A 25914-nucleotide genomic window follows, 5' to 3' on the forward strand; every position below is an offset into this window, starting at 1 on the left:
TTGTTGTTTTAACTTTGGGTAGTAAAATCTTTTTTTCTCTGCCAGTAGTACCTTATACAGCCCACTTCCTGTTTCCTGTCTGGTCATTAGCCTAGGGCATGGGTCTTCAAACTATGGCCCTCCAGTTGTTTAGGAACTACAATTCCCATCATGCCTAGTCATGTCTGTGAATGTCAGTGTGTTACAATGCCTCATGGGAAGTGTAGTTCTACTACAGCTGGAGGGCCGTAGTTTGAGGATCCCTAGCCTAGGGTTATGACATCATGCACAGCTCTCTCTCTCGTGAGAGTTTGCCAGGAAAGGAGGGAAAGATGAGTCATAAGAGAGCCAATGAGAGCTTCAGAGCTGGAGGTGTTCCTCTATGTAAATCCAGGAAGTGAACAGGCAGCAGCTTCAGCTGCCCACAGTTAAAATGGCTGCAGCCAGACTCATCGGAGGGAGATTTCTGCGGCATATTTGCCAAGTACAGAATCACAATATATATATAAAATAATATGGAGAGTGGTTGGAGGGAAGCTTCAGAATGGCAAAGATGTTTTTATTACAAATTATGTGAGCAGACTGCAGTTCTTCTTTAGGCAACGGTTATAACTGCAGTTTCGCGATAAGGCGTTCCTTACCCTTCCCCCTATCAGTAATATGTCTGCTGCGAAGTGACAGGTTCCCTTAGACGCGGTCTGCTCTACTATTTCCACAGTCGGTAGAATCCAAGGGCTATGGCAAGGCAAGCAAATACAGAGCCTAAAAAGGAAAAACAAAAAATATATATAAGCTTAATATAATTCATGAAACAAAAGCATTTCACCATACATCCATGCCTATAGAGAAGTTCCCATTCCCCTAAACCAGGGGTCTCCAAACTTTTTAAACAAAGGGCCAGTTTATTGCCCTTCAGGCTTCGGAGGGGGGGGGGGGGGAGACTGTGGCCAGCGGAGTGTAAATATTCCTGGCATTATTGGTAGTAAAAACAATGCCACATTTAGTATTAGGGGGGAAGAATAGTGCCCCATCATTGAGAGGAACAGTGCCCCATCATTGGGAGGAACCGTGCCCCATCATTGGGAGGAACCGTGCCCCATCATTGGGAGGAACCGTGCCCCATCATTGGGAGGAACCGTGTCCCATCATTGGGAAGAACAGTGCCCCATCATTGGGAGGAACAGTGCCCCATCATTGGGAGGAACAGTGCCCCATCATTGGGAGGAACCATGTCCCATCATTGGGAAGAACAGTGTATTACGGTGTATTACTGTTATATCGTGCAAGGGGCGGGTGTATTACTGTTATATCGTGCAAGGGGCGGGTGTATTACTGTTATATCGTGCAAGGGGCGGGATTTAAAATTGATGGGCAGAGCTGATAAATTGGGGGTGGTTTTAGCAATAAACTAGACGTCTTTGCGGGACCCGCCCTTCATTTGTTTAAACACGCCTCGCAAAGACGTCTAGTTTATTGCTAAAACCACCCCCAATTTATCAGCTCTTTCCATCAATTTTAAATTCCGCCCCTTACACGATATAACAGTAATACACCCGCCGCGCCAGAAGACAGCAGGATGGAGTAAGCGCCCGACGTGGCGTTGGTCACCGCGATGATCTATGCCCAGAAGTGGGAGCAAATACCTGTATTACACAGGTATCTGCTCTCTCCTCCCCCTGAAAGGTGCCAAATGTTGCTCCGATTGCCGCGATGTCAAAACCAGGGACCCACCCCCAAGCGGAACTTCCCCCTTTTGGGTGAAGTTCCACTTTAACTCATCTTGAATGGTCCTTTAGTAAAGGAGATCTTTTTCTTCTTAAAAAACTTTCCATCTCAACCACTACAGACAACGAAACATAAAAAACAGAATGAACCAATTGGTGAAGCCCAATCTTCTTACCGGCTAAATAACGGATGGTGTCCAGTTTATGGGACTCCATGAGGGTTTTTAGAGAAGCGATGTCTATATCGATCTTCTTGTGGATCTCTGTGATGACACCATCGGTAGTCGCACTCTGTAAAACGTAGAAAGTACATAAAAAAATTCCACATTGTCTTTACACGCACATGGACTTTAATGACATCCCAGTCTTAGTCCGTAGGGTTCAATATTGAGTTGGCCCACCCTTTGTAGCTATAACAACTTCAACTCTTCTGGGAAGTCTGTCCACAAGGTTTAGGAGTGTGTCTATGGGAATGTTTGACCGTTCTTCCAGAAGTGCATTTGTGAGGTCAGGCACTGATGTTGGACGAGAAGTCCTGGCTCGCAGTCTTCGTTCTAGGTGTTCATCCATGTCTTTATGGACTTTGATATTACCCTGATAATGTCCCTGGACTCCCCTCCTATCCCCATTCAATCATCCCTTACCCCTTATATAGTGTCCCCGATATCCCCATTAGATTATCCCTTACCCCTTATATAGTGTCCCCGGACTCCCCTGATATCCCCATTATATTATCCCTTACCCCTCATAACGTACCTGGACTCCCCTCCTATCCCCATTATATTATCCCTTACCCCTCATAACGTCCCTGGACTCCCCTCCTATCCCCATTATATTATCCCTTACCCCTGATGATGTCCCTGGACTCCACTCCTATCCTCATTATATTATGCCTTACCCCTGATGATGTCTCTGGACTCCCCTCCTATCCCCATTATATTATCCCTTACCCCTGATGATGTCCCTGAACTCCCCTCCTATCCCCATTATATTATCCCTTACCCCTGATGACGTCCCTGGACTCCCCTCCTATCCTCATTGTATTATCCCTTACCCCTGATGACGTCCCTGGACTCCCCTCCTATCCTCATTGTATTATTCCTTACCCCCTGATGATGTCCCTGGACTCCCCCTAGCCCCATTATATTATGCCTTATCCCTAAAGATGTCCTTGGGCTCCCCTCCTATCCCCATTATATTATCCCTTACCCCTCATAATGTCCCTGGACTCCACTCCTATCCCCATTATATTATGCCTTACCCCTGATGATGTCTCTGGACTCCCCTCCTATCCCCATTATATTATCCCTTACCCCTGATGTCTCTGGACTCCTCTCCTATTCCCATTATATTATCCCTTACCCCTGATGATGTCCCTGGACTCCCCTCCTATCCTCATTATATTATCCCTTACCGCTCACGGTGTCCCTGGACTCAGGGGCTGAACACATAAAATCAAGAAGATTCCTCCATCCATATAAATGGGATGGATGAATGTCTCCCCCCCCCGAGCTAGGCTTTTGCATTCTGACAGTTGCTAGTGCTGGCGGTCAGAATATCTGCACAGTGCCTGCAGATGCTGGTTGGTCGACAATTGTCACTGCGCCTCTATTGGCAAAGCGAACAGATTCATTGATTTCAGTTGAGCCAGCAGGGCCACCCACTGTTAGAATTTTGTTTGATTTCTCTGAGACACATATATCCTTATACCAGATAGATAGATAGAGATTATGGCCCGGATTCAGCTACATTTACGTATCTATAGGCGGGCGCAACGTATCACCGTATTCAGAAAGAACTTGCGCCCTAAGTTACGGCGGCGTAGTGTAAATGTGTCGGCGTAAGCCCGCCTAATTCAAATGTGGATGATGTGGGCGTGTTTTATTAAAATTACTTGTGACCCCGCGTATTTGACGTTTTATACGAACGGCGCATGCGCCGTTTGTTAAAGAATCCCAGTGCGCATGCTCGAAATGACGCCGCAAATCGTCATTGCTTTAGACGTGAACGTAACTTACGTACAGCCCTATTCGCGAACGACTTGTGCAAACGACGTAAAAATTTAAAAATTTGACGCGGGAACGACGTCCATACCCAACATAGGATACCCCTCATATAGCAGGGGTAACTTTACGCTGGAAAAAGCCGAACGTAAACGACGTAAAAAAATGCGCCGGGCGGACGTACGTTTCTGAATCGGCGTATCTACCTAATTTGCATATTCAATGCGGAAGTCTTGGGAAGCGCCCCTAGCGGTCAGTGTAAATATTGCACCCTAAGATACGATGGCATAAGAGACTTACGCCGCTCGTATCTAGGCAACATTGAGGCGTATCTGATTCTATAAATCAGGCGCCGAGATGCGACGGACCGCATTCGGAGTTACGACGGCGTATCTGGAGATACGCCGACGTAACTCCTTTCTGAATCCGGGCCTTTATATATATACACACACACACACAACTATAGATATATCTATATATATTTGTATAAAACTCTTTTATTTAGGGAACTATATTGTGGTACAAAAGAATATTGCATATGAAATGCATTACTGATCCTTTGCCTATACTTGTAGCAGGGCCTCACACTCCCATGTAAAATATCTCTTTAAGTAGGAAATATGAGACATCAAATCTACTTTGTATTCAGTATTTTAAAGGACAAACCAGTCCTGACATCTCAGAAACTTTACTCTAAAATCAGATATGAATATTACAAGGGTCTCATCTGTAATTGATCAAATCCTGGCCATGAATAGAACAGATCTCATCTCTGCTTGTACTAGGGAGTGCGGCGGCGCATGCTCGGAGGGGGACATAATGTACACACATCAGCCTCAGAATCCCAAGTGTGTATGAATTATACAATGTACACTGGGAATCCCACCGCTTTATTAACAAAGGGAGTGCTGCCGTCATCCATGGTGAGCAAGAAGAGTTATCGTGTCATGACTGGGTTATATGAGAGTATCCAGCCTTTGATTATTATAAAGGAAAAAAGGTTGACTTAGAAAACGTTAAAAGAAAATTAGCAAAGATATTTTATTTTCTATGTAATAAAATGACAAAATTTTTGACCAGTAGTCATTTTTTTTTTTAACCCCAATTGACCTCTGGAAGATTTAACCCCCCCCACCTCATTACCAAGCCATATTTTGCAATACGGCACTGCGTTATTTTAACTGACAACTGCGCGGCCGTGCGACGTTGCACTTATACAATATTGATGTCCTTTTTTCCCCACAAATAGAGCTTTATTTTGGTTGGCGCTATATATATATATATATATATATATATATATATATACACACACACACGTGATCCAGCGAAGGGGTGCCGCCCGTGACAATAAAACTGACCTTAGGTGTTTTTTTTTTTTTTTTAATCCAACAAAATTTTTATTTAGTTTAGTTTACAGAGGTACAAGGTATACAAAGTCCCCTTAACAGTGCGGGGAAAATAAAGATCTGCAGCGAGACAGCCACATATTCAGAATACATCTATGAACAGGAGGTAAACCCCCCCCCCCCCCCCAAGCAAGTCAAACATTTCCCTCCCGACAATTGGCTCAATGCCCACCTCACCCAATATTAATGCCCAGAAGCCTGTCCATCACCAGGTCCACAGGGGCCAGACCCGGCACATCCAGCCACTTTGCCCATAACTTCTCAAATTTTTGGGCATTACCCCTGTGTTGATATATCACCTTCTCCATCCTCAGCACTGTCCCAATGTTATTGATCCATTCAGCCAGCGTCGGAGGAGCCTCGGCCTTCCAGTGAACCATAATGAGCTTCCTAGCTTGGAATAAGACCCTTTGCACCGCCTCCCTGTCCATCTCCTCCCATTCATACTCCTCCAGAGCCCCCAAGAGACAAGCCCTCGGGTCCTGCGGAAGAGACACTCCAAATGCTGAGTTGATGGTACTCACGACTCCCGCCCAATATGTGTGGAGTTTTGGGCATCTCCACAGCATATGTATCAGGTCTCCATGGTCTCTCTTGCACCTGGTGCAGGTAGGGTCGAGCTGTGGGTTCATTCTATGGAGTCTGTGTGGGGTATAATATATTCGTAACAACATGTACAGTTGCGTGAGCCTCTGTGAGACATTCAGTGAGCACTTGCCTACTGCCTGAAAAATTTCCTCCCATTGTTCCCCGTCCAAGTCCCCTGCATCAGCTTCCCACCTTTCCCGTATCTTCAGGGGATGCTGCTTCATCACATACTGCAACAGGATGGCATAGCATTGGGAGATAAAGCCCTTAGACGTCCCAGCCTCCCCCAGAAGATCAAAAGCAGGGGTCGGCGACAGGCACCACTCAGAGGAGCGACCCTGTGCCGCCACTGCGTGTCTCAACTGTATGTATGAGAAATACATGGACTGTGGCAGGCCAAACGCCTCCCGCAAGTCCGGAAACGTGCGAAGTACCCCGTTTCGGAATATTTGGGTAAGGTGTGTAATCCCATAGTGTTTCCACCTGGCACCGGACTGTAGTTTAGCCAGTTCAGTGTACGTGTCGTTTAGCCATATGGGACTGTACTTCGTGTAACCCTCTGCGCCTTGGACATATTTAACCTTATTCCATACCTTCTGAATCAGACTAAATGTGGGGAGCTTCTTGTGCGGTCTAGCAAATGCCTGCGCCTCCAACGCCTCAGGGATCGGACCTCCGCCCACGGTGTGCTCCATAAGCCTCTGAGCCGAGGACCGCACCGTCGGCCGAAACATGCCAACCAGCTGCTGCATCTGAGCCGCCAAATAGTATAGCCAGGGGTTTGGCAGCGCCAATCCCCCGCTATCTTTAGGTCTCTGCAGGTGTTCCAACTTAATCCTAGGGTTCTTATCCTTCCAGATAAGTCCCCGAAAAATACTGTTCACGGTGTGAAAGACTTTCAGGGGGATGACCATGGGGGTGTTGTGTAGAAAGTACAGCAGTTGCGGCATGAGTATCATCTTGATTAGATTCACCCTCCCAGCAACCGACAGAAGCAGGGCCTTCCAAGTTTTAACCTTATCCCTAAACCTCAACAACAGGGGGGAAATATTTAGATGTATGAAATCTCGTGGCCGGGCCGTTACCTGTACCCCTAGATATTTAAAGGATGAAGTAATGGATAAGGGGCAAACAGCGTTAATTACTTGTGTGTCATCACCATCCAACAGAAGCAGTGCTGACTTTGTCCAGTTTATGAGCAAGCCAGAGAATTTTCCAAACTCTGTGATTGCCATCATAGCCTCTCTAAGGGAGGAATCCGTGTCTCCCAGCAGCAGAAGCGTATCATCAGCATACAACATCACCTTTTCCTGCATGTCGCCATAGCAAAAACCGGTGATGCGGGGGTTAGCCCTGATACTCATGGCCAGCGGCTCAATAGCCAGGGCAAAGAGGAGGGGGGACAGGGGGCAACCCTGCCGAGTCCCCCTCCTCAGTGCAAAGCCCGCCGACAACGAGCCAAATGTCCGTATCGCTGCCTGCGGCTGGCTGTACAGCAGCCGCACCCAGGAAATGTAGATAGGGCCAAATCCGAATTTCCGCAAAACGGTCCAAAGATAATTCCAATCGATACTATCGAAGGCTTTTGTTGCGTCTAAGGATAGTAGAGCCCTACTGCCCATGTTGTCTGCCCGCGCTTGTATATTAAGGAACAACCTTCTCAAATTAACCGCCGTTGATTTGTTAGGCATGAACCCAGCTTGGTCTCCATGTACTATGGAAGTCACCACCCCATTTAGCCGGATGGCGAGCACCTTGGCCAGGATCTTAACGTCACTCTGTAATAAGGAAATGGGACGGTAGGCCCCCGGGTCCACGGGGTCCTTGCCTGGCTTAAGTAACAGTACTATATTTGCTTTGGACATGGAAGGGGGCAAAGTCCCTCCCTCCCTGGCGCTGTTAAAAACCTGCAAAAGCTGTGGCAGCAACACCCCCGAATACTGTTTGTATACCTCCATGGGCAGCCCATCCTCCCCCGGGGCTTTACAATTAGGGAAGGCACTGACTGCCTCTTGCAGTTCCTCAACAGTAACTGGTTTCTCCAGCGAAATACGCTGATTATCTGACAGTCCCGGGAAGGTCAATTGGTTCAAATATAGCTCCAGATCCTCCTGGGTGTATGCCGCGCCGGAACTGTACAGGGCTTCATAGAAACCCGCCAGTTCCTGCATAATCTGGTCTGGCTGAGAGACTACCCCTCCTGACCTAGCTCTAATAGCCCCTATCTCAGGTGACCGTTGATGAGAGTTCGCAATCCGTGCCAGTATACGGCCGGTTTTCTCACCCTCCTCAAAAAACGCCTGTTTGGCAAAGAATCTCTTCTTTTCTGCTGACGAGGAGAGCAACTGCTGGTAGGCGGACTGAGCCGCCTGCCAGGACTCCCTGGCCGAATCAGAAGGATCTGTAATGTAAGCCCGCTCCATTTCCTGGACCCTGTTCTCCACTTCTATCAGTAATGCAGCAGAGGCCCTCTTCACCCCAGTCACTTCCCGTATGAGGAGGCCTCTAAGATAAGCCTCAAAGGCATCCCACTGTAGCACATTTCGTTCCACCCCCTCCTCCGCAACAAAATACCTCCGTATACTGTCCTCTATTTCGGTGTGGGATCTAATCAATTTCAACCAAAATGCATTCAGCTTCCATGGTGCCTTAACCAGGTTCCCCTGCGGTGCCACGCAGAGTTGCACCACCAGGGCCGAGTGATCCGACACACTACGGGGCCTATGCGACAGGTCTGCTATCAGTGGAAGCATGCTTGCGTTACCCACCCCCAGATCTATCCTGGACAGGCAGCCATGCGTCTTCGAGAAGCACGTGAACTGCCTGCCCCCTGGATTACGGTGCCTCCAGATATCAGTCCAGCCCACCTCTTGCAACAACCGCGCCAGGGGAGTACTCCTAGCGAGGGCAGAGGGCCTAGGGCACGGATGTCTATCCGCCACCTGGTCCAGACAGCAATTAAAGTCGCCGATCACGAGCAACGGAACCTCCGGCCTACCCCCTAAAAAGGAAAGGAGGAGCCTGAGCACCGCTGCCGTGAACGGCGGGGGGATGTAAACACACGCCAATACACAAATCAATGTACCAATTTTGCAATGGATGAATACATAGCGACCTTCAGAGTCTACCGCACTGTCAAATTCCTGGAAATCCAGGGCATTGTGCACTAGTACACTCACCCCCCTAGAGAAGGAGGTGTGTGTAGAGTGATATGCCTTGCCCGCCCACACATATTTCAAAAAGCCCACAGTATCCGCAGTCAGGTGTGTTTCCTGAAAACATATCACCCCAGGCAGAAATTTCTTTAAACACATAAATATCATCGTGCGTTTCAATGGAGAAAGCATACCCCTCACGTTCCATGACACAATAGGTACCTTAGCCATGGGTGTCTTCCTTTAACATCAGAAAGCAATATACTTGTGGGCAAAAATGCACAGTCTGACCCCACCGTCTGGAAAACGGGCCACCCCCCAGTTCTGTCCTCTCCTGCACAGTATCTTGCGTAAGGGCCAACGGCCCAAGTCTGTTAAGATGTACCTCTGTCTTCATATGGTAGCTAGAAAAACAAAAGTTAGCATAACTTGCGGACCAAACGGGTCCCGAAACATCAGTGTCCACCAACAGGGCGGCTCCAGCACTTTGTGCGACTAAACGTCGGCTTACTTCAGTCACAGAAATCATTTTACTTAGAACAGCTTTCCTCACGATGTGCTGCCAATCATAATTTCCCCCGGCCAAAGGGTAAGTGAAAAAGGAATATTCAAACAGGCAAATTGTAGGGGATCCCCCCTAAAAAAGGGACAGCAGGGAAGCATAGAAACATTTCAATCTTGCATAGTCAGTGACTGGAGGCAAAACCAAAGAAATAAAAAGTAAAAATAACTTGCCCATGCCTCACTCCCCCTCCTCCTGTGCTTGGCGTTGTAAAGATTGCTCGTTTCTATCCAGCCATGACATGGCCTCCTTTGCAGACTCAAAGAATTGGGCTTGACCCCGCACCACCACCCGGAGCTTCGCTGGGTAGAGCATAGCATATGGGAGTTGTATCCGTCGCAGTCGCCTTTTTACATCAAGGAATTTGGCCCGGCGCCGTTGTACTTCCTGCGAAAAATCTGGGTAAAATGACACCCGGACGCCATTGTGTTGGATGTTAGCTCGCTCCCGAGCCTGACGCAGCACCGCCTCCCTGTCCCGGTAGTGGAGTAGTTTTGCCAGGATGGATCTAGGGGGGCCCCCCTGCTGCGGTGGGCGCGAAGGTACTCGGTGGGCTCTTTCCACCGCAAAGAATGGTGACAACGTATTTTTGCCAAAAAGTTCAATCAGCCAGTTCTCTACAAACATGGTGGGGTCTTTACCTTCCACCCTTTCCGGCAGCCCTACTATACGGACATTATTGCGTCTGAGACGGTTCTCCATGTCTTCCACGCGGTCATAAGCGTCTCTTGCCATCTGCAGGGCAGCTCTGGTGTCTTGGGCCATGGGCTGCAGCTGATCCTCCACCTCACTGACTCTGCTTTCCACTGCAGTAGTACGTTCACGAATCTTTTGCATATCCTGCCTTAGTAAACCAAACTGCTCCTTCAAAGTGTCCACAGATGCAGTACATTTATTAACTGCTTTAAGTATGTCTGCCAGCGTGGGTTGCACAGCATTCTCAGCTTGTGCGTCTGGGGCCTGCTCGTCCTCCGGTCCCTGGCCTGCTCCTTCTCTGTCCTCCTCCTCCCCCCAGTATAGTGGGACACTGTCGCCCTGTGCTGCGGGTCTAGCCTGGTGCATGGCACCGGAGCGGGACGGTTGTTCTGGCCCCCCCGTTCCAGACATCTTTTGGGCATAGTAAAGCATGTCCCTGGGGGCCTCTTTTCCCTGGGTCTTGGCAGGCTTACCCTGTTTGGGGCCCGTTCTGTCCGCTCCACGAGGCGTCCCTCTGGCAGTTGGCGCGGCGGCGCCATCTTGGGCCTCCATCCCCGCGATCTCCACCTGTCCTTTGCGGGTCTTTCCCCTGGTGCACAACGCCGGTGGTGGTACCGCTGTGGTCCCGGGAGTGCTGGCTTCCAGCATATGGCGGTCTCGAACCGGAATAACGGCCGGGGGAGGATCAATACCGGATCAGCGCTGGGAGCTGTGAGAGATGCGTCCTCTCACATGCCTGTCCTGGCCACGCCCCCCGACCTTAGGTGGTTTAACCGCTTGCCGACCGCCCACCGTAGTTTTACGGCAGCAGGTCGGCTCGGCTGCGCAAAATTACGTAATATAAAGTGATTTTGCATTGCAGCCACTAGGGGCGCACGCCCCCTGCTCACCCTCAGTGCGAGCGATTACCGCCTGGGCACCCGCGATCGCTCCTTACAGAGCGAGAAGCGGGAGCTGTGGCTCCCGGTCCTGTCAGGGGGAGAAATTACTGATTGTTCATACAATGTATGAACAGCGATCTGTCATTTCCCCTAGTCAGTCCCACCCCCCCTTCAGTTAGAACACACCCAGGGAACATGATTAACCCCTTCCCCGCCCCCCAGTGTTAACTCATTCCCTGCCAGTGGCATTTTTACAGTAATCAATGCATTTTTATAGCACCGATCATTATAAAAATGCCAATGGTCCCAAAAATGTGTCAAAAGTGTTCGCCATAAGGTCGCAGTACCGATAAAAAACGCTGATCGCTGCCATTACTAGTAAAAAAACAAAAATATTTATTAAAATGCCATAAAACTACCCCCTATTTTGTAGACGCTATAACTTTTGCGCAAACCAATCAATAAACGTTTATTGCGATTTTTCTTTTTTACAAAAAATAGGTAGAAGAATACGTATCGGCCTAAACTTAGGAAAAAAAATGTTTTTTTTTATATATTTTTGGGGGATATTTATTATAGCAAAAAGTAAAAAATATTATTTTTTTTTCAAAATTGTCGCTCTATTTTTGTTTATAGCGCAAAAAACTAAAAACCCGCAGAGGTGATCAAATACCACCAAAAGAAAGCTCTATTTGTGGGGAAAAAAAAAGGACACCAATTTTGTTTGGGAGCCACGTCGCACGACCGCGCAATTGTCAGTTAAAGCGACGCAGTGCCGAATCGCAAAAAGTGGCAAGGTCATTGGCCAGCAAAATGGTCCGGGGCTGAAGTGGTTACAAAGTATTATAAATATTGTAAAAATAAATTTTGTTCACATTTTAAAAAAAATTACACTAAAAATGATCTTTCTTCTACAAAACAAAGTTATTTGCAAATGGTGAAAAAAAAAGTTTAAAATTTGGCGCATTATTTTTATGTAAAGTTTCATTTTGTTGGAATATTTCCTGGGGAGCAATTGTTAGAAATCACCTTTTTATGGAACTCTGTGCTGGCTTCCATCAGCTTCTTCTCTTGATCTGTGAACTGAAATAGAAGAAAGATGTTATTATCTGTAATGTAAGTTTTAGAACTGGCGGCTCACGCTAGGCATCGCTCAGGAGCGCGACTCCCATGCAGTTCAGTGCGATGCGATTTCAGCACCATTCATTTTGAACGGGCTGAAAATCCCACCGTACCAAAAGTAGCGCAAGCGCTGATTTTATAAACGCATTGCAACCTGATCACATGCTACTTTGGAACCACGCGATCCGGGTGCAGGCAAAACGCATATGTGACCTGCATTTGGGGTCATCATTGGGAGCAGCGCGACATTGATACCCGCTGTAGATCACAACTGCAGTGCGTTTTGATTGCGGTGTGGAAAACGCACACGGAATGCGAGTTTCCTGCACTGCGTTTTGGTGTGCCCGGGTCCTTAACCACTTCCATACAGGGCACTTACACCCCCTTCCTGCCCAGGCCAATTTTCAGCTTTCAGCGATGTCGCACTTTGAATGACAATTGCGCGGTCATGCTACACTGTACCCAAATATTTTTTTTATAATTTTGTTCCCACAAATAGAGCTTTCTTTTGGTGGTATTTGATCATCACTGCAATTTTTTTTGCGCAACAACTAAAAAAAGACCGAAAATTTTGAAAAAAAATTAAGTTATTTTTTTCTGTTACATTTTTTTTGTAAATGAGTTTTCTACTTTGATTACGGGCACCGATGGGCAGCGATGAGGCGGCACAGATGGGCAGCGATGAGGCGGCACAGATGGGCACCGATGAGGCGGCACAGATGGGCACCGATGAGGCGGCACAGATGGGCACCGATGAGGCGGCACAGATGGGCACCGATGAGGCGGCACAGATGGGCACCGATGAGGCGGCACAGATGGGCACCGATGAGGCGGCACAGAGGGGTACTCATGGGTGGCACAGAGGGGTACTTATGGGTGGCACAGAGGGGTACTTATGGGTGGCACAGATGGGCACTGATGGACACAGGGGTGGCACTGATGGACACTGAGGGGTGGCACTGATGGACACTGAGGGGTGGCACTGATGGACACTGAGGGGTGGCACTGATGGACACTGAGGGGTGGCACTGAGGGGTGGCACTGATGGCATTTCTGGGCATCACTTGTGCCCATGTTGCCAGTCAGTGCCCATTTGTGGGCACTGATTGGCATCCATTCTCTTTTTTTTTTACTGCCCTTCCCTGGTGGTCCAGTGTGGGCATCCGAGGGGGGGGGGGCTGCGCTGATAAACAATCAGCGCGAACCCCCCCTGTCAGGAGAGACGCCGATCGGCTCTCCTCTACTCGCGTCTGTCAGATGCGAGTAAGGAAGAGCCATCAACGGCTCTTTCTGTTTACATCGTGATCAGCAGTGATTGGACACGGCTGATCACGTGGTAAAGAGCCTCTGCTGGAGGCTCTTTACCGAGATCGGAGATGCAGGGTGTCAGATTGACACCCCGCATCACCGATCGGCGCGCCCCCAAGGGTGCACACCAGCATGAAATCCTGCAGGACGTCAATAGATGTCCAGTCAGGATTTCACAACCACTTCCCGGACTTCAATTGTCCATTGACCGGGCAGGAAGTGGTTAAGGGGCTGACTGCGTCATCATCGGTAATAAAAAACAGTAGTGATGCACTGAAATTATGGCTGGCGAAAAACTGGCCGAAAATAGGGGTTTGTTTTGTTTAAGCGTTGTGCCGAAAAGTGCAAATTCTGCGATTTTACCAGAATTTGTTGCGATTTTACCTTGCTTATGGCGTGTTTTTCATAGGTATGCGACTCAAAATATGCATCAAAAATGCAACACGGTCACATTTTTTATGCATTCTTGCTGCGTTCTCCATGCATTTCAAATGAGGAGTGTTTATGGTTCAGTTCTTTAACCATTTAAAAAAACGCAAACTGGCTGTCTTATTTTTTATTGTTTATAGCAAAAAAAAAAAAAAAAAAAAAAAAAGCAGAGATGATCAAATGCCACAAAAAAAAAAAAGAAAAACACTATATGCAGGAATGAAAGGACACACATTTTATTTGGGTACAGCACCGCACAATTGTCAGTTAACCACTTAAGGACCAAGAGGGTTTGCCCCCTTAATGACCAGACCTTATTTTGCGATATGGCATTGCATCGCTTTAACCACTTCAGCCCCGGAAAATTTGGCTGCTCAATGACCAGGCCATTTTTTGCGATACAGCACTGCGTCGCTTTAACCACTTAAGGACCCCTTCACGCCGATATACGTCGGCAGAATGGCACAGGCACATACCTGTACGTCCTCTTTAAGAGCCCAGCCGTGGGGGTCACAAGCGCGCCAGTGCGCTCGCGACCCGGTCCGAAGCTCCGTGACCACGCCCGCGGGACCCGATCGCTGCCGGTGTCCTGCGATTGATCACCGGAGCTGAAGAACGTGGAGAGGTGTGTGTAAACACACCTTCCCTGTTCTTCAATTCATAATGACTTCAAAAGAAGTCCCTGGTACTACTTTGGTCTGACTTGGATGCAAGGTTTATAGACCTGAAGTTTTTACGCAGGCATTCCCTTAAAAATCGCGGCAAAAATCTTGTGACTTTCAAGTCGCAGCAGTGTGAAAGGGGCCTTGGCGTTTAATTACACCTGCGTAAGTGTATGCGTTGAAACGTGTTGCATTAGGCCACTTTCACACTTGTGCGACTGCAAAAGTCGCATGACAAGTCGCACCCCTATGATTTCCAATTTCATATCTGCGCGACTTCAAGTCAAGGCGACATCAAAAGCAGTCCCATTGGTCTAACTTTGATGCGACTTGAGGTCCACAGACCTCAAGATTACACAGGCATTGCTTCAAGTCGCATCAAAATCGTGGAAAAAAAAAATTGCAGCAAAATCACGCGACGTTCAGGTCGCACAAGTGTGAAAGGGGCCTTATAGGCAACCTAATAAGTGTATTTTTTTTTTATAAAAAAAAAATTCTAGTACAGGATAAGAGTAGAGAAGGATTATAGCCTGCAGACCCGACCATTGTATTGTGATGGAGAGGAAGTCAGAATACAACGGCTCAGCGGGAGGATTCCTCATACGCAGCGACTGTGCGGATAGGAAAATCAAGTCATTTCTGTCCTTCAACCCTCTGGCTGAAGGAAAAAAAAAAATGAATAAAAAAAAAATACACATGCATGGGCTGCTTTAGATACTAGAAGAGCTCACCTGTGCTTAGGAAAGAAAATAATGCACAGCAATAACATATTTTACACCGTCAGTGCAGCCTGTGACCACTGGATGGCAGCAGAGACTTTTGATAAATGTATACTGAGCATCTTTGAATATATCCATGGGGGGAGGGGGGGGTCATTACCAAGTCGGTCAGACGACTGCGCTCCAGGTTTATGTCCAGTTTGGTGTCGGCCCGGATCTGGTTGGTTTCATTCTATAAAAAAAGAAGAGAAATATAGAGCAACACAAATTAAGATCGGAACTGTGGAGTTACAGAAGCCGAGCTCCAGAAGCTACAAAAAAAAAAAAAGACCCTTGCAGTGGCACCCTTCATATTGCAAGGCTTAAATTGCTCATTAAAGCGGAGCTCCGCCCTAAAGTGGAACTCCCGCTGATCGGAACCCTCCCCCCTCCGGTGTCACATTTGACACCTTTCAGGGGGGAGGGGGGTGCAGATATCTGTCTAAAGACAGGTATTTTCACCCACTTCCGGCCACACAGTCTCGGGCAGACTGCGGGCATGACGTCACCTTCCCCAGTACACAAGGGGAGCCAATCGGCAGGCGTAGAGCGACTCGCCCATGCGCCGTAGGGAACCGGTTAGATTTAGCAATGATTTACGCCGGCGTATCCATAGATACGCCGCGTAAATTCAAAGCTGCGCTGGCGTATCTTCTTTCTGTATTCAGAAAACAAGATATGCCGACATTAGCCTAAGATACGACTGGCGTAAGTCTCTTACGCCGTCGTATCTTAGGGTGCATATGAACGGTGGCCGCTAGGTGGTGCTTTTGTCGTTTTTGGCGTAGAGTATGCAAATTACCTAGTTACGCCGATTCACAAAACGTACGTGCGGTAGTTTTTTACGTCGTTTACGTAAGGCTATTTCGGCGCAACGTTGCTCCTGCTTCTATGAGGCGCACGCAATGTTAAGCATGGACGTCGTTCCCGCTTCGATTTTAGAATTGTTTACGTTGTTTGCGTAAGTCGTTCGCGAATAGGGCTGGACGTAATTTACGTTCACGTCGAAACCAAATACGTTGTTGCGGCGTACTTGGGAGCAATGCACACTGGGATATGTACACGGACGTCGCATGCGCCGTTCGTTAAAAAACGTCAATCACGTCAGGTCATCACACATTAGCATAAAACACGCCCCCCCTTCCACATTTGAATTAGGCGGGCTTACGCCGGCCCCATTTACGCTACGCCGCTGCAACTTACGGAGCAAGTGCTTTGTGAATACTGCATTTGCTCCTGTAAGTTAAAAAATAACATACGCTACGCCCGCACAATTGTACGTCCCCCTACCTGAATCTAGCCCAATATTTTTTACTTTTTGCTATAATACCCCCCCAAAAATATATAAAAAAGCTATTTTTTTCCCTCAGTTTAGGCCGATACGTATTCTTCTACATGTTTTTGGTAAAAATCGCAATAAGCGTATATTGATTGGTTTGCGCAAAAGTTATAGCATCTACAAAATAGGGGATAGATTTATGGCATTTTTATTATTCATTTAGTTTCTTACTAGTAATGGTGGTGATCTGCGATTTTTAATCGGGACTGTAATATTGCGGCGGACACATTTGACACATTTTTGGGACCATTGTCATTTATACAGCGATCAGTGCTATAAAAATGCCCCGATTACTGTGTAAATGACACTGACAGGGAAGGGGTTAAACACTAGGGGGCGATGAAGGGGTTAAGTGTGTCCTAGGGAGTGATTCTAACGGTGGGGGGGATGGGCTATGTAACGGTATCGGTATGATATCCCCGTCAAACAGTCCCTTCTTCCCATAAAAGAAATCACAGCAGCATCCATACATGAGCCAAGGCTTAATGCTGGTATAACACAGAGTTTTAATCGTAAGAAACCAGAGCTTATATGTGGTTACAACTGTTACAATGACAAATCTCCGCCCCCCCTTACACAGTGGGGGGTCTTCAATACAGCTCCTTTGAAATAAAGATATTTCTTTGAACTAGTCAGTATCTAGCCGGTTCGGCACCGCATATAGAGAGATAATTATCACAATGAAGCAATCAGCATAATTAACATGAGCCACTTATCTAATCACAGTAAACACAGGGCTAGCTGCAGAAGAGTAAATACAATTAACAGCCTTAAACAAGCAGGGAGGATTAAACTGAAGCATATAGGTAAAAAGTCCATCACAATGGCCCCCCTTCTTCTCCCTGCTCCGGAAAACCCGGTTGGACCTTTCCTGGTCCAGTAGGGTTGACGGGTTCAGAGCTTTTAGTCCGAGGTTAACTCCGTTTGGCATGACTGACCTCCCTTGGCAACTGCTTCAGACTCAGGTATGCCACCGGGTCGTCAGATCACACGCCAGTCAGTCCCCAAGTCTTTGTGCGATCTGCAAAGTCACCAGAAGTCAGTGTGAAGACGGCGAATGGGTCTGTGCGCCGCCATCTAGGTGTCCCGCTATGGGAGGGGCAGGTTATGGCTCTGAAGTGACAGTCACAGGAGATTCATAAAAAGAAAAAGTTATATTTGTTGAAATGCTGTAGCACTGGTGCTCAGAGTCCGGGGGGGGGGGGGGGAGGGGACTCAGAGCCCCATAAGGTCAGCCACCCCCTGCTCCCTCCGCAGCCGCCGGTTCTCCTCTTTGAGCTTCTCCAGCTCCATCTCCAGTTCATGGAGCCTGGGGGGGGTCAGCCCGCTGTGACCTCAGGTGGTTGTTCTCCTCCTCCATGCGGCTTATGCACTCCTCCAGCTCTATGTACTCACGGATCAGATCCTGCTTGCTCATGTCCTGCAGGCTCTCCACGTGGTCCTTCATCATCAGGAACTGGGTGGTGGTGTAAGGGGCCACCGGTGGGCCCTTGGCGAACATCTCGGCCCGCATCTGGGGCGCCCGCTGCGATTCCATCTCCTCCAGTCGCTTCTTCTCCTCCCAGGTCCGCTGGTTATATGACTTCCAGGACCTCTTCTTCTTGGAGGGTAGCTGGCGGTGCCTCTTTCTGCCCAGCTCCCTCCAAGGCCCCTCCGGCTCATGGCTGTCGCCCATGACCAGCTGACAATGGTGTTCCCTGTTGTCCGTAATAACAGATTGTACCATGAGGGCTTCGTAAGGGGTGCCCAATGGTTCTTCCCGACCCAGCTCCTGGGGATCCCAAGCCGAGTCTACACAATGGGCTGCTGCTGGTGGGCGGTACCCAGGTTGAGACCAATTTGATCTGGTGTTGTCATTCATGGGGCAATTCTGCTTGAAGTGACCCAACTGTTTGCACCGGAAGCAGCGTTGTTCGTTGTCCTCCTGGCGTGGGTAGCGAGGGCTAGATGTCATCGGTCTGTTAGGCGGTTGGTATCTAGCGGCTGGTGGGTGTGAGGGCGCCGTTGGTCGTGGAGGTTGTACCCGTGGTGTGACCTGGTTTGTCTTGCGAGTATCCGCATATTCATCCGCCAACTTAGCGGCCTCTGGTAGAGTCATGGGCCTGCGATCTCTCACCCAATCTTTGACGTCCGTCTGGATGTGATTGTAAAATTGCTCCAGGAGCATTAGTTGCAAAATGTCCTCTGCGGTGGTGGCCTGGCTGCTGTTAACCCAGTTAGAGGCCGACAGGGACAACTGGCATGCCCATTCTGCGTAAGAGTCTTTCGTGGTTTTGCGTGAGTCCCTGAACTTCTGTCGGTGGGACTCTGGGGTTACTGCATAACGAGCCAGGAGCACTTCTTTAACCCGGGCGTAGCTATGGATATCCTGATCTGGCACGGTCCGGAAAGCATCAGAAGCTTTGCCTGACAGTTTGCCTGACAATATTGCAACCCACTCTCTTCTAGCTATTCGGTGCAGGTTACATTGTCGCTCAAAATCTGCCAGGTAGTTATCAATTTCACAGTCCTTTTCATCAAAAGCTTTAAAAGCGCTAAACGGAATCTTCCTTGTGTCTGCTGTGCTGTACTCACTGTTCGGAGAATGTGCGGCTGCTTGTTGGACTGCTGCCAGTTTTAACTGTAGTTCTGCATCTCTTATTTGTTTATCCTTCTGTAGTTCTGCGTTTACTAACAGGTCCATCACTTTCAGCACCACATCCGGCGTTGGGCTCGGGCCGAACCACGCTAGCTTCTCTCTCATTAGCTTGTTGGCTGGTGATTCCTCTTCCTGAATCACTGGTGTCTCCATCTCTTGTACTGCTGGCGTTGCTGCAATCCCGTCCTCCTGGTCTATCTCCATTGATTCTGCTATGATGACCCACTTGGTTTTGTTGCTAGCAATCCTTCCACGAACTTCCAGTAGTTCTTTCAGTGTATTTCTTTTAAGCAGGGTGTAGCAGCCTTCCATTCACTGTTCCCAGTGTCTGCTTGGAATCCTGGTGTAAGGGAGAGTAGACGGGAAGATCCCGCTGCTGCAATCCAATTGTAACGGTATCGGTATGATATCCCCGTCAAACAGTCCCTTCTTCCCATAAAAGAAATCACAGCAGCATCCATACATGAGCCAAGGCTTAATGCTGGTATAACACAGAGTTTTAATCGTAAGAAACCAGAGCTTATATGTGGTTACAACTGTTACAATGACAAATCTCCGCCCCCCCTTACACAGTGGGGGGTCTTCAATACAGCTCCTTTGAAATAAAGATATTTCTTTGAACTAGTCAGTATCTAGCCGGTTCGGCACCGCATATAGAGAGATAATTATCACAATGAAGCAATCAGCATAATTAACATGAGCCACTTATCTAATCACAGTAACCAGTAAACACAGGGCTAGCTGCAGAAGAGTAAATACAATTAACAGCCTTAAACAAGCAGGGAGGATTAAACTGAAGCATATAGGTAAAAAGTCCATCACAGGCTACGAGTGACACGATACTGATCACTGCTCTTGATGACAGGGAACAGTAGATTACTGTCCTGTCACTAGGCAGAACAGGGAAATGCCTCGTTCTGCAGCTCCGTGGCACGATTGCGACATCGAGTCCACAGTTCCCACAGTTCCGGAGCTCGCCGCGAACAGGCGCCACAGCATTGAAGCAACGTACAGGTACGTTGCTTTGCCTGCCCGTGCGATTCTGCCGACTTATATCTACGCGAGGAAGTCGGGCAAGTGGTTAAACATAAAGCAGGGGGAGCCCCCTCTGCAGAGCAAATGGTATCTCCTGGTCACCAGAACTATGGAGGGAGACCAAGGGGTGGACACATGCATGCTTTTCTAACCCACTCAACTACTTACCGAGAGTTGCTGCTTGACGTGCTCCAGTTCAATCTTCATTTTCTACAAAAGGAACAGAAAAGAAAGTCTTAAAAAAAGAGCCGGGAAGGCAGTTTAATCATCTGTAGTCAGTCAAGTCAAGTCAGTCAAGTCAGTCAAGTCAGTCAAGTCAGTCAGTCAGTCTCAACCAGTGTTCTGTGGAACCTCCTCCAGGAGGTTGCTAGGGTTTCCATGAGCAACCGGCTATTTCTGCCCATCAGTTAACCGCTTCCAGACCGCCGCATGTACATATACGTCGGCAGAATGACACGTACAGGCACATTGGCGTACCTGTACGTCCATGCCTTTCCGCGGGTCGGGGGTCCGATCGGGACCCCCCCCGCGACATGCGGCGGTCGGGTTCCCGCGGGGAGCGATCCGGGACGACGGCGCGGCTATTCGTTTATAGCCGCTCCGTCGCGATTTCTCCCCGGAGCTGAAGAACGGGGAGAGCCGTATGTAAACATGGCTTCCCCGTGCTTCACTGTGGCGGCTGCATCGATCGTGTGATCCCTTTTATAGGGAGACTCGATCGATGGCGTCAGACCTACAGCCACACCCCCCTACAGTTGTAAACACACACTAGGTGAACCCTAACTCCTACAGCGCCCCCTGTGGTTAACTCCCAAACTGCAACTGTCATTTTCACAATAAACAATGCAATTTAAATTACAATAGTCCCAAAAATGTGTCAAAATTGTCCGAAGTGTCCGCCAAAATGTCGCAGTCACGAAAAAAACCGCTGATCGCCGCCATTAGTAGTGAAACAAATAAAATTAATAAAAATGCAATAAAACTATCCCCTATTTAGTAAACGCTATAAATTTTGCGCAAACCAATCGATAAACGCTTATTGCGATTTTTTTTTACCAAAAATAGGTAGAAGAATATGTATCGGCCTAAACTGAGGAAATTTTTTTTTTTTTATATATTTTTTTGGGGGATATTTATTATAGCAAAAAGTAAAAAATATTGAATTTTTTTCAAAATTGTCGCTCTATTTTTGTTTATAGCGCAAAAAATAAAAACCGCAGAGGTGATCAAATACCAACCAAAAGAAAGCTCTATTTGTGGGGAAAAAAAGGACGCCAATTTTGTTTGGGAGCCACGTCGCACGACCGCGCAATTGTCTGTTAAATCGACGCAGTGCCGAATTGTAAAAACCCCTTGGGTCATTTAGCAGCATATTGGTCCGGTCCTTAAGTGGTTAAGCAACAACTGATACCAATGATCATTTTAGCCATCTGTAAGCAGAGCATTCTTGGCAATGACCCGGTCCTGATGGGCTGCGGGCAGGGGTTTTTAGGCGAGGCCGCGGCTTCGGCCTAGTCCGCGGCGTCTGACCTCGCGGACTAGGCCGAAGCCACGGCTTTGCCTAAGAACTCCTGCCCGCAGCTCCTCAGGGCCGGCGCGGTGTCAGCGCCGGTCCTGGTGAAAAAAAATATAAAATCTAAAAAAATCGATTTGCTGAAAATCTGAATCGATTTGACCTTGATTCTAAATTCAAATCGATTTTTTTCCCCAGTCCTGTATTAGCTAGAGTAGGGACAGCTCAGATAGTTTCACTAAAGTGTAGTGAGACTGTGTCAATTATACATACATTAGTGTAGAGTAGGGATGAGCTCAGATAGTTTCAGTGTAGTGTAGCGAGACCGTGTCAGTAATCTTTACATTAGTGTATAGCTAGAGCAGTGGTCTCCAAACTGCGGCCCTGGGGCCGGATGTGGCCCTTAGCTTGCCTCTATCAGGCCCTTGGGGCACTATTGCATCCACAACTGACACCAAGGATGGGGCACTTTTCCTCCCACTAACACCAAGGATGGGGCGCTATTCCTCCCACCGACACCAAGGATGGGGCGCTATTCCTCCCACCGACAAAGGATGGGGCGCTATTCCTCCCACCGACACCAAGGATGGGGCGCTATTCCTCCCACTGACACCAAGGATGGGGCGCTATCCCTCCCACCGACACCAAGGATGGGGCGCTATTCCTCCCACCGACACCAAGGATGGGGCGATGACACCAAGAATGGGGTTCTATTCCTCCCACTGACACCAAGGATGGGGTTCTATTCCTCCCACCGATATTAATAGGGCACTATTCCTTCCACTAAAACCAATGATGGGGCATTGTTTACTCCCACTAGCCATAGTCCGGCCCCCATAAAGTCAGGATGACAGTAAACCGGCCCTTTTGTTTAGATAGTTTGGAGACCACTGAGCTAGAGTAGGGACAGTTCAGATAGCGTCAGTGTAGAGACAGTTGAACACCATCTATTTGATTGCGTTACTGCCATTTACTGCTGTTTGCGTTACTGCCAGTTTAACGCCATATAGTTCTGTGCGTCACTGTACGTTTGGCACATTATATTGCAGTATATTATAGTGTATCCTTGGAGTGTGTCTGCGTAGAGTGAGTACTCTTTACATTGATTAAAGTGCATTAAAGGTTCGGGTCCTATTGACTTTAATGGGGTTCGTTATTCGGGTCCGAACTTTCGTGGTGTTCAAACGTTCGGGTCCGAACCGTACAGGGGTCTATTTGGCCCATCCCTACTGACCACTACTGTAAGGGGGAATTTTTCCCACTGACCAGTTAATTGGTTTTAGCAGGGGTCCCCCCAAAACCTTAAAATGATCTCAAAGGGTCCTGCAGGGGTAAAAAAGGTCGATAATGGCCGATCTAGGCACTAAAGGCATCGCGACACGAACACACAGCATACCTTCTATAAAGCAGAAGCTTTTTTTGAAGAAAATTCCCAGTGTGATGATTGTTGGTTGCCGGTGGTTCTTGTTATAGGGTTTTTAATGATGAATGTAAAAAAAAAAAAAAAGTATCCCCCTACTCCAGGGGTATGCAACCTTGGCCCTCCAGCTGTTTTGAAATTACAAGTCCCATGAGATATTGCAAGACCCTGACAATCAAAGGCATGACTCATAAAGCCAGAGGCATGATGGGATTTGTAGCTTCACCACAACAGGAGGGCCGAGGTTGCCTACCCCTGCGCTACACCCTCCACCTGAAACGGACCCCTAGGTTGACCCTAAAAAAAAACTAAAAACAGATCATGTTCCCTTAAAGCATGCATAACATCACAGTGCATGTGCTGTATATTTCGGCTCTCTTCTATCACCTAAAAAACCTGGCTGATCCTGCCTGGCTATGCTCTCCTCCTGTAAACTAATCACGGTATATCATGGCTGCTGAGCCCTGACAGTTTACGTGCCTCCGTTATCCGCAGCCCTACTCAGTCCTCCGACCCCCCTCCCCACCCCCCCCCCCCTCTGCCTGTCAGCTAGTCTGTACCACTATGCTCCCACCCCTCCCCTTCGTGCTGCTATTATAACTTTACTACAAACATCCCATCTCCTCCGTTAGCTATCATTATCTATCTCAGTGTCTGTGCTGCAAAAGACTGAATGGAAGGCTGGAGGTCAGCTATAAAATTATATATCGTATTTATCGGCATATACCGGGCGCCGACGTATAGCGGGCACCCCAAGCTGAGAAGGGAAGTTTAGAGAAAAAAACTTACATTTTGGATGTCTTGCCCGGCGTCCATCGGCGGCCTTGCGCGGGGTCCGTCCAGCCTTGTCGGTGTCCATCTGCTGTCTTGCCCGGCGGCCTTGTCCGGCGTCCGTCTGCGGCGTTGCGCAGGGTCCGTCGAGCCTTGTGGGTGTCCGTCTGAGGCTTTGGAGGTGTCCAACCGCACCTTGTCCGGGGTTGCGTTCCGTTGTGTGTTTGAATTTGGCGCGCTGTGCAGAGCCGGATTTCCTGCTTCTCTCGGCTCCTCTCGCATGGCTGCGGGCGGAGCCGAGTACGCAGTAAACTCGGCTCGGACAATGTCGGAGACAGCAGGGATCGGCGTATACCGCGCACCCACGATTTCCCCCTGATTTTAAGGGGAAAAAAGTGCGCGGTATACGCCGATAAATACGGTACTTATGAGGCCCCAAAAATGAATAAAAATTATTATACAAGTTAAACTCAAAAAGTTTGAAGCCAAGATCACTTAAGATGTGACTGTGGGACAATTGACCGACTTTGCCGACTCAAATATCTGTGAGAGCATTGAAAACCATCAGGGAAGGAAATGGAAGGCTGGAGGTCAGCTTTCAGCTGGGGATGGAAGGAGAAGGACACATTTCCTTACACTTGATTATGTTGAATAGAGGAAAGTTTGAACAATCACCTCATTTTCTGCCCGGAGGGTGGCAAATTCGCTTTTCTCCAGAATCACCATGTCTTTCCTTATAGAGTCCAAGTGTGCCATGACCTGCTGGATGGTAATTTCCTGTAAAAGATGAGGAAAATATTTATCATGGCCAAAAAAAATAATATATGGAACACAAACCAAAATGTACAGTGCTTTGCAAAAGTATCCACCCCCCCCATGGCTTTTTTTGTGTTTTGTTGCCTCACAATTCGAGATTTTCCTAGCTTGTGACGGAAAATATTGATTATATGAAGACAGGAGGGGAGTATCTTATGCATTATCTTTCTTTAATAATGCCCATAGCAGAAATACAGTAAACATTTATTGTAACTTAAAAGAAAAAATTCAAAGAACTACCCTTCCCAGCAGTCCTTGGGCCAGCGTAGCCCCTCCCAGACCGTAGCCTATATAAGGGACTGTCTGAGGTAACCTATTCCTCTTTCTTCATGCGAATTAGTGTAAACAGGAACCGAAAGTCCAATTAGACATCTCTGCGGCTGCCGGGAACCTTCCGACCGGAACACAACATCTGAATCTGGAGGAAACGAAAGGACAAGGCCAACACGGACCAACTTCATCCGGACCAACTTCATCCCAACGGGGACTATAGGAAAACCAAAACCATTCGGAGCCGACCGGTCAGTCGTCTTCAGGAACATGGACCAACGGATTCAGTCAACGGCATCCCGACTCCGGATCTGGAACGTAGTAGGAGCCTCCATCTGCGGTGAACTAAACCCATGGATCGAAACGGAACAGCAATCCCGACGGGGTTAGTGAAAATGAACTGCCGGGGCGTACCAGCCTCCGACTTGCAGGGTGTGTGGTTCAACAGTCTAGAACAGACCTGGGCAAACTACGGCCCGCGGGCCGTATACGGCCCGGCGGACCTTTTTATCCGGCCCACCCCCGCCGCCGAAACCGCCGCCGCTGCCGCGTTAATCACCGCGGCGGGGAACATTAGACAGCGTTCGCTTGAACAGCTGTTTTCCCCGCCGCGCATAGACACTCCCCCTTGGACGGATCTGTCCAATCGCGAGCAAGGGGGAGTCACATAGACACTCCCCCTTGCTCGCGATTGGACAGATCCGTCCAAGGGGGAGTGTCTATGCGCAGCGGGGAAAACAGCTGTTCAAACGAATGCTGTCTAATGTTCCCCGCCGCGGTGATAACAGTAGGCAGGGCCGGGAGGGGTCACACGCAGCCACTTGTGCCAACACATGCAG

At 48.4% G+C, this 25914-nt stretch overlaps 1 protein-coding gene across 2 annotated transcripts in view; it reads right to left on the reverse strand.

Moving 5' to 3' along the window:
- Positions 1–517: 517 nt before the first annotated feature.
- CCDC90B (coiled-coil domain containing 90B) overlaps positions 518–25914 on the reverse strand; it is a 77068-nt gene continuing 51671 nt past the window's right edge. The window contains exons 4-9 of one of the 2 annotated variants that reach the window (XM_040339974.1): positions 24665–24766; positions 20454–20495; positions 15395–15466; positions 12024–12077; positions 1880–1994; positions 518–741 (exon numbers count right to left, since the gene is read on the reverse strand). In XM_040339974.1, coding sequence (XP_040195908.1) covers positions 686–741; positions 1880–1994; positions 12024–12077; positions 15395–15466; positions 20454–20495; positions 24665–24766 — 441 coding nt within the window. In that variant the 3' untranslated portion in view covers positions 518–685. The remainder of the gene's footprint in view (positions 742–1879; positions 1995–12023; positions 12078–15394; positions 15467–20453; positions 20496–24664; positions 24767–25914) is intronic. The other variant, XM_040339975.1, reaches the window with a different exon arrangement.

The sequence above is a fragment of the Rana temporaria genome, chromosome 2, assembly GCF_905171775.1.
Source record: "Rana temporaria chromosome 2, aRanTem1.1, whole genome shotgun sequence".
Lineage (NCBI taxonomy): Eukaryota > Metazoa > Chordata > Amphibia > Anura > Ranidae > Rana > Rana temporaria.